At 36.7% G+C, this 12,675-nt stretch overlaps 1 protein-coding gene across 3 annotated transcripts in view; it reads right to left on the bottom strand.

Moving 5' to 3' along the window:
• Window positions 1-5,236: 5,236 nt before the first annotated feature.
• Window positions 5,237-12,675, bottom strand: part of SPINK5 (serine peptidase inhibitor Kazal type 5) — a 70,102-nt gene continuing 62,663 nt past the window's right edge. For all 3 annotated transcript variants that reach the window (XM_079771573.1, XM_079771574.1, XM_079771575.1), the window contains 3 exons: window positions 11,481-11,611; window positions 8,820-8,910; window positions 5,237-5,630 (listed from right to left, as the gene is read on the bottom strand). In XM_079771573.1, coding sequence (XP_079627699.1) covers window positions 5,622-5,630; window positions 8,820-8,910; window positions 11,481-11,611 — 231 coding nt within the window. In that variant the 3' untranslated portion in view covers window positions 5,237-5,621. The remainder of the gene's footprint in view (window positions 5,631-8,819; window positions 8,911-11,480; window positions 11,612-12,675) is intronic.

Genomic DNA, 12,675 nt, shown 5'->3' with positions numbered 1-12,675 from the left:
CGACCAGACACAACACAGGGCACAAAATGCAAATGTATTTATCATACCAATAACCCAAAATAAAGGTGACCATCTGAGAAAAGAGAATTAGGGGAGAGAAAAGAGGGCAAAAATGATATTGAGAAAAAGAAAAAAGGTAATAAAGAAAAGAAAAAGAAGAAAAAAGAAGGGGAAAATATATGTATATGGGGAGAAAACTCCATAAAAACCAACAACTAATCCAAAAGATGCAAACAACAAATACCCAGATAGGGAACAGGGAACTGGTGGTGGGTAGCAGCAGATGCAGGTGGCACCAGGCCAAGGCCCCTGCCCTGCCGGTCACTCCACACACAGAGGGCGACCAGTGTTGGGGTATGGGGCCGGTGAGCAGGTGGGAACGGTCAACCTTGCCCTGGCTGGCAGGCATGCTCCGATTGCCGATGGCAAACAGGGAACTGGGGGTGGGTGGCAGTGGGTGGTAGGGCCGGCTGCTGGAAGCCAGGAAAGATGGCCCTGATTGCAGGCCAGGCCTAGGGACTGTACCTGTGCACAAATTTCATGCACCAGGCCTCTAGTAATAATAATAATGAAAGAAGAATAGAAGATTTGTTGTTTTGATCTCAATAACATGTTCAAAATGACATAACAAAGCAACTATATTAAAAAAAAACTGTATGTATTGGTCATGAAAATAGAATTTCTGGATTTCTTATAAATAAACAAAAAGGAGATATAGTTTCACATATTATAGAATCTCTAAACATCCTGGAGCTGCCCCCCAAAAAAGCAACATTGTTTTCTCACTGTTTTTCTGGAATTTTCATGCTTGAAAATTTATTTATATGCCTTCTTTCTTTCTTTTTTCTTAATGACAACATTGGGGGAAGCATAGAAACTGATTTATTTTCACAGTTACAAAGGACAAACATCACCAAATGCTACTATAATTAGCCTAGTAACAATTCAACTAGACTAAAAAGGGCAGAGAAAAAAAAATGCAAAATTAGCTTCCCAAATCCAACCAGGACTGCCATTTGGCACAGTTGCTCTGTAGCTGAGAACAACTTGGACCACAATGGATTCTCCATAGGCTTCCTCCTTCCAGAGTATGTTCAGGACCAACCCAGAATCTAAAAGTGAACAACATACCTCAGTACTGTCACAAGATCCCAGTTGCAAGATTCTGAGAATGACAGAGTTACTGGTTGTTCCATCCCACCCTGATCTAGAGTTTGCATTTGCTGATAGATTTCTCATGTGCTTTAGCTCATTGACTAGTTCAGTAGCCTCTAGCTACATGCTGGAAGTATAAAATAGATACCAATATCAAAGATTTAGTTTAAAAAGTTTATATTGATTACATTTTGAAATAATAGTTTTGAGATATTGGGTTAAATAAAAATATTGAAAAAGATCCAAGATGGCAACCAATAGGACGGCAATGAATAAGATAGTGTGAGTGAGTGAGAGAGTGAAAGGAGTGTGTGTGGATGTGCAAAGAGTGTGTGTATTTGTGAGTGAGGGACAGTTACATTCCACAGGACTGTCAGGGACTGTCAGGCCAGGCTTCCCTGGCCGGGCAGCCTCTACTACAGCTGAAATCTGTCCTGGGGCAGACTATTCCAAAAAATTTAAGAGAAAGGCACACTTCCAATCTCTTTCTATGAAGCCAGCATTACCCTAATTCTAAAACCAGATAAAGACACCACAAAACAAAACAAAACAAAACAAAACAAAACAAAACAAAAACTACAGGCCAATATCCTTGATGAACATAGATGCTAAAATCCTCAACAAAATTCTAGCAAATCGCATCCAGCATTACATTAGAAAGATCATACGCCATGACCAAGTGGGATTTATTCTGGGGATGCAAGGATGGTACAATATCTGCAAGTCAATAAATATGATACATCACATAAATAAATTGAGAGACAGAAATCACATAATCATATCAATTGATGCAGAAAAAGCATTTGACAAAATCCAACACCCTTCCTTGATAAAAACTCTCAGCAAAGTAGGAATAGAGGGATCATACCTCAACATAATAAAAGCCTTATATGACAAACCTACAGCCAACATCATACTCAATGGGCAAAAACTAAATCCATTTCCCCTAAGAACAGAAACAAGGCAGGGATGCCCACTTTCACTACTCCTGCTTGACACAGTACTGGAAGTGTTAGCCATAGCAATCAGATAAGAAGAAGAAATAAAAGGCATCCAAATTGGAAAAGAAGTAAAATTGTCCTTATTCGCAGATGACATGATACTGTACATAGAAAACCTCAAAGACTCCATAAAAAAACTACTAGACTTAATAAATGAATTTGGCAATGTAGCAGGATAAAAAATTAACACCCAGAAATCTATGGCCTTTTTATACACCAATAATGAACTCACAGAAAGAGAAACTAAAAAGAAAAAATCCCATTTACCATTGCACCAAAAAAATTAAGATACCTAGGAATAAATTTCACTAAGAAGGTAAAAGACCTATACATAAACAAATGGAGGAACATACCATGTTCATGGATTGGTAGAATCAACATCATTAAAATGTCCATACTACCTGAAGCAATCTACAGATTCAATGCAATCCCCATTAAAATACTAACGGCATATTTCACAGATTTAGAAAAAACTCTCCAAAAGTTCATCTGGAATAAAAAAAAAAAGACCATTGCCGAAACCGGTTTGGCTCGGTGGATAGAGCGTCGGCCTGCAGACTCAAGGGTCCCAGGTTCGATTCCGGTCAAGGGCATGTACCTTGGTTGCGGGCACATCCCCAGTAGGGGGTGTGCAGGAGGCAGCTGATCAATGTTTCTCTCTCATCGATGTTTCTAACTCTCTATCCCTCTCTCTTCCTCTCTGTAAAAAAATCAATAAAATATATTAAAAAAAAAAAAGACCATGAATAGCCACAGCAATCCTGAGGAAGAAGAACAAAGTTGGAGGGATCACCAGATATCAAGCTATATGGCCAAGCCACAGTTCCCAAAACTGCCTGGTACTGGCACAAGAACAGATATATAGACCAATGGAACAGAACAGAGAACCTAGAAATTGACCCAAGCCATCATGCTCAATTAATATTTGACAAAGGAGGCAAGAGCATACAATGGAATCAAGACAGTCTTTTCAATAAATGGTGCTGGAAAATTTGGTGAGATACATGCAAAAAAATGAAACTAGACCACCAACTTACACCATACACAAAAATAAATTCAAAATGGATAAAGGACTTAAACCTAAGATGGAAAACCATAAAAAATCTTATAAGACTCCATAGGCAGCAAAACATCAGACATATGTTGTATCAATATCTTTACCAATATAGCTCCTAGGGCAATAGAGACTAAGGAGAAAAAAACCAAATGGGACTACATCAAAATAAAAAGCTTCTGCACAGCAAAAGAATCCATCAACAAAACAACAAGAAAGCCCACTGCATGGGATAACATATTTGCCAATGCTATTTCAGATAAGAGTTTAATCTCCAAAATTTACAGAGAACTCATGCAACTAAACAAAAGGAAGAAAAACAATCCAATCAAAAAATGGGCAACAGACCAAAATATACACTTTTCAAAGAGGACATACAGAAGGCCGAGAGACATATAAAAACATGCTCAATGTCACTCATCATCTGAGAAATGCAAATCAGAACAACAATGAGATACCATTTCCAATCTGTCAGAATGGCTATCATCAACAAATCAACAAACAAGTGCTGGTGAGAATGTGGAGAAAAAGGAACCCTCCTGCACTGCTGGTGGGAATGCAGACTGATGCAGCCACTGTGGAGAACAATATGGAATTTCCTCAAAAAATTAAAAATGGAACTCCCATTTGTCCCAGTAATCCCACTTCTAGGACTATATCCCAAGAAACCAGAAGCACCAATCAGAAAGGATATATGCACCCCTCTGTTCATAGCAGCACAATTACCCTAGCTAAGATTTGGAAACAACCTAAGTGCCCATCAGCAGATGAGTAGATTAAAAAACTGTGATACATCTACACAGTGGAATACTATGCTGCTATAAAAAAGAAGGAACTTTTACCATTCGCAACAGCATGGAATGGTACTGGAGAGCATCATGCTAAGGAAAATAAGCCAGTCGGAGAAAGTTAAATATCACATGATCTGACTCACATGTGGGATATAATAATCAACATAAACTGATGAACAAAAATAGAACCAGATACAAATGGCAGGGGAGGGGTGGTTAGAGATCAACCAAAGGACTTGTATGCCTGCGTATTAGCATAACCAATGGACACAAACACTGGGGCGGTGCGGGCTAGCCCTCAGGGGTGGGATTGGCAAGGAGGGGGGTCAATTGGGGATAAAAGAGACATATGTAATTCTTTAAACAATTAGAAATATATAATATTAAAATTAATTTTACCCTTTGTGCTGAGAACCAAGATCAACAGTGATTAATATAAATGCAAGAAGTCTGGTCAGAAGGCTGAATTGGGCTCTTTGATATTCACAGGGTGAATATTTGCATTTTATTACCTACTGCTGACTCAATGGCATAAAGCAAACTCCCCCAATCTGATAACCTTACTGTTTAATAAATATTACCATTGATATATCTGTTTGCATTCCTAAAAGGCAATTGTGTATTCTAGTAAATAAAAGCAGATGGGAATGGAGACTCAGGGGAACTTGGCTACTACAGCTAAGCTTTCCCTGGCTTCCCCCATAATTTCAAAGTTTATATTTCTTGTCTTGTGTATCAATTTGCACATCAGCCCTTTCTCCAAGCCTTTGAACCCGAGGCCATGCTGGCCGTGGCTTCACACTTTTGGTTTACAGCTATGAGAAAATTTGAAATGATATATGTGACTCCTATTATATTTCTATTGGACAGTGCTGCTCTAGAGACATACACACATTGGGAACTCTCATTTCCTATCTTCTCCCAGAATATGCAACCAAGGCCCTGATATAGACATTCATTGTCAAGAGACAACATAATTAAATGTGAAAATTTACTGGTTTGTGTCATTGAATGAGGCCTATTCACTGAGAGGTAATTATACTATTTACAGAAATAGAGATGCCAGATAGGGGAGCTGGGAAGGTGACAGATAGTGAAGGTGAAGTTGATTCATAGTTGGTTGGTTTTATATAGCTGCTGGCTGCCTGGGAGCCCATACCTCCCCACCTCTGTTTCCAACTGTGACAACAACTTGAATTAGAAAAAAAGTGAGCAATTTTCTGTTCACCAATGGGCTTAGCCAAACAAAAGGGTAGAGTTTATTCAACTTCTGTAAAAAAACAATTTCCTATTTGACAGACAGTGGCAAAGAAATCCCGAAAAGGGTGTTCTGCTGGATTTACTTTTATTGAACAAGTAATTGGACAGACAGCATTGTGACCAGGAGGTCTGTGGACACAGACTGAGTGGGGATGTCTCTGTACCCTCTGATCCCAGAATCTAGGAGGAAAGAGATGGAGAAGACTGAAAGTCAGTGAGTCCATTCCCCCAACAGTCTCTATTGTTTTCTACAGTAAATAAGACGAGCTCTGAAGAATTCTTTGTATATACAGATGGTGAAGGTAGGCAATTCAGAATAAAGATATAAATGATCCCTCATGGCTTTCACCAATCCTCACATCATTTGACCTAGAAGAGAAGATGAGTAGGTTAGATGGAAGAAATTCAGAGATGTTGTAGAAATGTGGGTTGTACATTTATAGCTGTACCATAATCAAAGAAATCCATAGATTTCTGCACTCTATCAAGGACTCACAATTTAAAATCACTTTCACATTTTATTCAATTGATTCAATGAGCCTTTATTGAGCACCTAGAACATACTCCCTGTTGAGGTGGATGCAAAAATGAAGTCTACTCTCTATTACATGTGACCCTCATGCAAAGAGATAGGTGCTATTAACATTATTTCACAGAGGAGCAAACTGAGCTTCAGAGAAGTTTAGTGAGTCCCCAAAGTCTCACATTTGGTCAGAACTTAAATCCAATTCCTCTAACACTAATGTTTTACTCCCTGTTTGTCTTAGGCCAGGAGAATGTAACCAGCTATCTTCCTTGTCTGATGCATCCAATATTCATATACTCTTTCATCAACATTTAAAACATTAAATCAACACAATTTTTTTAAAGGGGGGCAAGTGCCTCAGGGAGTCCTCTTCCATGTAACTACACATTACCACCTGGAGCCCTGGTAGCACTCTCATTCCAAACTCAAACCTCCATTTCAACTTTCACATTGAAATTAAAATTGTGAGACTTCCTTTGGCTAGAAAATCTCAAGCTATGGTCTTGCTAAATCCTTGAAAATCTTTGTCATTAAATTGAGAAGCATTGCTTATCCACCACACAAAATAGTATTGGTATTTTCCTTGACATAGTAATTTCCTTGCAAAGTAGCTAATTTTTATTTAATTGAGATAATGCCTTCTCCAGAGCCCCGGGTGCTTAGAATCTCCTGATACCTAAAGGATGGTGGCAGAACATAAGAAATAAAGTCAGATCTACATTGGACTCAAGATACAATACTGAATAATTGTATCTGAACAATGCTGATAAATTGAAGGATTTCTTGCAGGATGATTTTCTATAAAATGGGAAAGATAAAGATCTCTGCCCTGATTACAGGACCATTGTGAGGATGCAAAAGAAAAAGCATATGCATCTTAGCAGTTACTGTATAATAGAAAGTCCTTCTTAGATAGTAAGCAAAAGAATGGGTTCCAGGACCCTCAATCTATTTTTCCAGAAAAGTTGTGACTTCCTAGCCTTTTATTCCATTCTTGGGAGTCCAGGCTCTCTTAGATTATCTCCTACCCAGGAACAATGGTCAGGCAATAGGTTCCAACCTCTTGTATATGAATCCAGAGTAGTTACCAGAGCGATGCTGAGCCATGACCCACCCATGCCACCTTGGTGATTCCAAAATCACAGCACTGAATCATAGAGGGAACTGAAATCACACCCAGGACACCTTTTGTTCTAATGACTTGATCCATCAGCTAACATCATAAATAACTCCTGTCATTAATAATTCCTGATATACACCTCTGGTGGAAAGAATACACCCAAAAATGAAAGGAAGGAACTCCCTTACAAATGTTTTGTTGCTTAGCCTGGCAAGATTCTTCATTATTTGAATAAATACATCTTATCATATGTTCCTATGGCAACTTCCCTCCCTAAAGCAGTTTTTGTCAAGTTGTCTAAATGAGATTGCAGTAAGGTGTGCCTAAGGTGTGATCTATAAAATTTATATAAAGATTATTTCCCCCTTCCTGTTCTAGGATATACGTGACCAGGTGTGTTTGTGAGATTGGGGGACAGTATGTCCGTCAATAAAATGAGGGGCAAATCGTTAAGAGTTTATATGTAACAAGAGAGCAAACACAATATGGGGACTGGAGCAAAAATTGAAACCCTCTCTTTATAGACATGTAAAGACCCAGAGTAGATAGATGACTTTCTTGAGCCCAAATGAGAAATTAAAATGTCCTGATTTCAGCCCATGCTCCACCTATTCTCCTGCCTTCCAGCTGTTAGTATGAAAGCAGAAACAGCTTATAGTTCGTTTTTCCAGTTTCCCATATCAAGCACCACTGAGTAGTTCCTTTGAGTATGGTCTCATGTAGTGTTGCTTAAGATTCTCAAATGTGGCAGAACAGTTTCCAATTCCATTTCGCCAAAGCTGGCAGTGGAAGGGAGTAAAATAACAATGTTGGTAATAATAAATTATTATCTATTCATTAAATATTGTTTAATTATTTTTTGTGAATATCAAATATAAATTTATTATGAGAGAATTCATTAAAGTGATTAAAAATAAACACGGTGCCAGTCTGTGTTTCTCTAAATTCATACTTTGGTCTCTTAGGCATAATAATAATAGTGATAATAACAATAAATGCCATTAATTTTTAGACACTGTGCCAAATGCTTAAAAGTCAGCACTTCTTGAATACTTTCAGTAACTCAGTAAGATCTTCAGTTTAAATGAGAGATTTTCAACCTTCTTCATCTCATGGCACACATAAACTAATTAGTAAAATTCTGCGGCATACCAAAATATATATCCTTTGCTAATCTGACAAAAATTTAGGTATAATTTTGATTCTTTCACACCAGATGGCCATTGTGGTGTTGGCTGTTGTCATTTTTTAATTTGACAATCTAAAGGAAAAGAGGTCAGTGTCCCTGACTACAAAGTCAGGTGTTGCATGTTTTAAAAATTCTTCTGGCACAGCAGTTGAAAATTGCTGGTTTAAATATTTATGCGATTTGCCCAAGGTCTCATATATGAAGACCATCAAAAACTGGAAATAGAGTCCATATTTATCTGGTAACCAAAAAAATTCTCTTATTTGAATATTCTCAGTTTCCCCTCCCCCCAAGTTACATATCATCTTGCTAAAGAAAGAGATTCCTCAAATGAAATCACCAGGGAGAATGTCAAACTCAATAATGTGTGTTAAAACATCCTTGTAGGAATTTAAATGAAAAGGTCAACTTTTCATTAGGGAAGATCATTTAATACAATGTAAAATGCAAGGATATGAGGGTTACACGGAAATGGTTTAAATCCAGTTCTGTTGCTATTTGACCTCTCTTGGTCTCTATTTCATTTTTTATTGTAGACCACATAAAAGAAAACCTACTCTGTGAAATTGTTATTAGAGACATCACTACTAAAAAAAAAATCTACCCAGTAAACATTTTTAAATGTTAACTACTGTATTATTATTCCCACATATTTCAGCAATTACTTAATTATCTTCATCAACTGGCTCTAAAAACTGCAATCATGGATGCCAATGTACTTACAGATGCTGGCACACTGAAAGGTGTTGTTTCTGGGATGCTATTCTGCTCACATGGCCCTTCGCTGCGTATGCGTGTATTACTTTGGCGTATCCTAAAACAGAACAGAGTAATTTTCAGAGATGGGGAAAGAAAAACAACAAAGATTGATGTGGGTGATATTAGAGCATCAAACCAGAACTGAAATCAGGGGTAGGTCCTGGGATCTGCATTCAACTCTTTCCTAGTAGGCATCATCACATTTAGTCTCTCTCTTCTCATTTAGCTCCAGCTTTTTCCCCCATCCCTGTATCTGTTCTGTCACATTTCATTCACAATATACTCAGAATTGTTAAATTTTAGAAAAACACTTAGAGATCATTTAGTCCAAAAGCCATTATTTTACAGATGGGGAAATGGGATCCCAGAGAGAAATTGGAATTTATTGAGTACTGATAATGTGACTTGGGGATTATAAAATATATTTCACATAAATATATTTATATAAACATATAAAATACATAGAGACTATAGACATATAAATATATTTTATAAAATATAACAAGACTTAATCATATAGCCTATATTTTAGAATTAGAAAGACTTAAAGGATATGAATTATAAGGCCTCTTACTTAAGAAATATTATATATCAAACATCTACTTGTTTGCCTCTGGTGATGGGAAATTTACTGTCTAACAAGACAGTTCATTTTGTCTTTGGGCAAAGTTGAAACTGCTTCCTTCTAGATTCCTCTAAAACAACAGAAACCAATACTGTTTCCTTTTGCCTGGGATAGCCTAAATTTTCTCTTCATAATATATACTCCCAGTTTCTATTATCTTTACTAAACAATCCTTCCTGAAGCATGCTTTTATTAATATTTTTATCATTGGGATTTTTCACTGCAAATTTCCTTGAAATAGAAATTCACTTGTTATGAGTTTATATAGTTAATAGAATGTTCACTTGTTATGAGTTTATATAGTTAATAGAATGTCACGTTATCAGTACTCAATAAATTCTAATTTCTCTCTGGGATCCCATTTCCCCATCTGTAAAATAATGGCTTTGGGACTAAATGATCTCTAAGTGTATTTCTAAAATTTAACAATTCTGAGTATATTGTGAATGAGTTTATATAGTTAATAGAATGTTTGGCTACATTTACAATAAAGAGAAATTGAAGGATTTCTGGGCTAAAGATAAGGCATTATATAGTAACAAATTCCTGAATGGTTGTATTCATCCCTTAAACAGAAGATTCCTTTAATTCTTAAAACTCTGTAAGACCCATGGGTGGACTCCAAAAAATTAATGTGTCCATAGACATGCATAAAAATTGTTAATGTCACATCATTTTCTTTTCTCTTTTGAAAAGATTAACTCTCTTCATATTATCAAAGGCATTTTTGACCTCCAATTTTTGAAGGAAGTACTGCCTGGCATACCGCAGCAGTGTAGTAGAAAGAAAACTGTATTATCCCCAAAGCAACAAGGTTAAAATCCTGTCTGATCTGCTTCCTAGCTATGTGATTTTAAACAAATTACCTGCACCCTCTGAGCTTCAGATTCACACTCTGTGAAGCTATCACCACTCCATGGAAGGTAGTGAGGACTCAGAGAGGGGTGAATGTGAAAGTGCCTAGTCTGCAGATGTGAGATCGCATAAAGCTCTCATATTCAGTTTTTATTCTAAGTATATATAAAGTGTAGAGTAGCTTTTTCTTTTATGAGTTATTTGACTTAAAAGGACATATATGTAATTTCAAATATTTCTCTACAATTGAAAAGCAGGAGATTGGGCCCATCCCCCTATTCTGGACCTTGCTTATAGTGTCCTGAGAAGGATAGAATATCCATAGATTGGCATGTAAGTCTGGAGTGGGGTGAGGTGGAAAAGTTAAGATTTATCACCATGCTCTCATTTAAAGCTAGTCAAATGGAGGCTGGGAAAAGGTCAGGAATATGGATGGAGGTGAGTGTCAGCAATTGAGCAGAAAAACAATAACAAAGCTACCACCAATACATGCAGTCTTAAAACAAATCCTTTGTATTTAATTTAAAATAATAATTATTTGCAATAACCCTGTAAAGTCAGTTGACTCAAAGAACTGTTTCCACTTCAATGAAGCAGCGGAATCTCAGCATGAGGAGGTAACAGGCCCACAGATGCACAGATAGTTACAAATCTGAAAGCCAAAGCCGACACCAGGTCTGCCATTTGCTCCAGTGAGCTTTCTTTTGCATGGTAACACTTCCTGCTCCAAGATGATTTAGGGAGGATGGGAAATCTGTGACTATCGGGTATTCCTAAGGCCCATTAGCGATTACAGGCTGGGTTAACTCTGAATAGCAATGATTTTCAACTTTTTCTATTAGACAAAGGATGGGTGACTCCCATAAGTGTACACAAGCTTATTGAGATTTTCTCTAATTGTTGTAACCCCACCACTTTTTTCCTTTCACTTCCACTCAGTAACATATATAACCAATGTCAGTAAAGGGATAACATCAAATCTCCTTTATTTTAGATAATGATGATCACAAAATGTGATTTGAACTGCGGTGATTAGTCATCTGGTTGCAGCACACCTCAAATTGCTATCCATTCACTGCCAGGGGAAACACTATAGACAAGAGCTTCTACACTAAAAGATATAATGGTGTGACTTGTATACTTACAGGTTTTCATGACAGAGCATGCATGGATTGTTGTATGTCTGGCCATCATCACCACAGACAGGCTGTAAATTCTTTGGGCAAAGGTAACCCATCTTGGGCAATACTCTATAGTGTTTGCACATCTCAGAATCCTGAACAAGCAAAACATAAATCAGATTTGCTCCATGGCACTCAAGAGGGATGAGCTGGGGAAAGTCCCCTTGATTTCCTCCATCACATTTGAATAAATGACTAATAACGAAACTGTCACATAGGTCAAACAAAGTCACATTATTTATTTCATAGCATTATTATGTAAATTTAACCTCCCGGATTTGGTTTCCTTAGACTAGGGAGGATAAGTAGCTAAATCAAGACATAAGGAAGAACAAAGCAATAAGAAAGCCAAAACTCTACGTGATATTGGGCACAGATAAATGAGACATATCCATAGGAAGGATTCTAGTATGGTAAGCATACAAAAAATAATATTATTTTATCTTAAATGAAGGCACTGGTTATATGCAATCTAGAAAGGAAAATACTAATCAGAGGTGAATACTAGTTAATTGCATGAGCTATTGAGTCCCAGCTCTGTCACTAAACTGGAGGAAAGATTTGCCTCACTTCTCTGAGCCTTCGTTTCTCATCTGAACAACATGAATAATAATAGCTCTTGTCTCATATTGGTGTTTTAGGGGATCAAATCTGATAATGCATTTAAATGCATGCATAACACAGTGTTTGGCACACACTAAGGGCTCAGTATATGTTAATTGTCAGTATGTTTTCCAAAATTAAAGATATATCTTTCATGTAGAAGAGGGAACGTATTTGTTCTTTGTAGTCTTTTAGAAGTGTGATTTCAATAGTAACTATTAATTCAAGAAAATAGGACCAAAGGAAAAATCAAACTTAAAAACAGAATTATAGAAGATTTAAATATGATTGTGTCAGTAATTACATTAAATAACAGTAAAAATAAACACTCTAGTTAAAGAACAGAGATTATCATACTAGAAAAACAAAAAGACTCAACTATATAATGTTTATAAGAAGTATACTTTAAATAAATATTTCTATTTCAACCAATAGGTTGAAAGTAAGAGAATGGAAAATATATACATGCAAACATTCATTGTACAAAAGCTAGCTATATATCTATATTAATATCACATAAGTAGAATTTAGGATAAAAAGTATTAGCAAAGATAAA

This window comes from Cnephaeus nilssonii, assembly GCF_951640355.1.
Source record: "Cnephaeus nilssonii genome assembly, chromosome: 5".
NCBI lineage: Eukaryota > Metazoa > Chordata > Mammalia > Chiroptera > Vespertilionidae > Cnephaeus > Cnephaeus nilssonii.
This window is presented reverse-complemented; position numbering and strand designations above follow the sequence as displayed.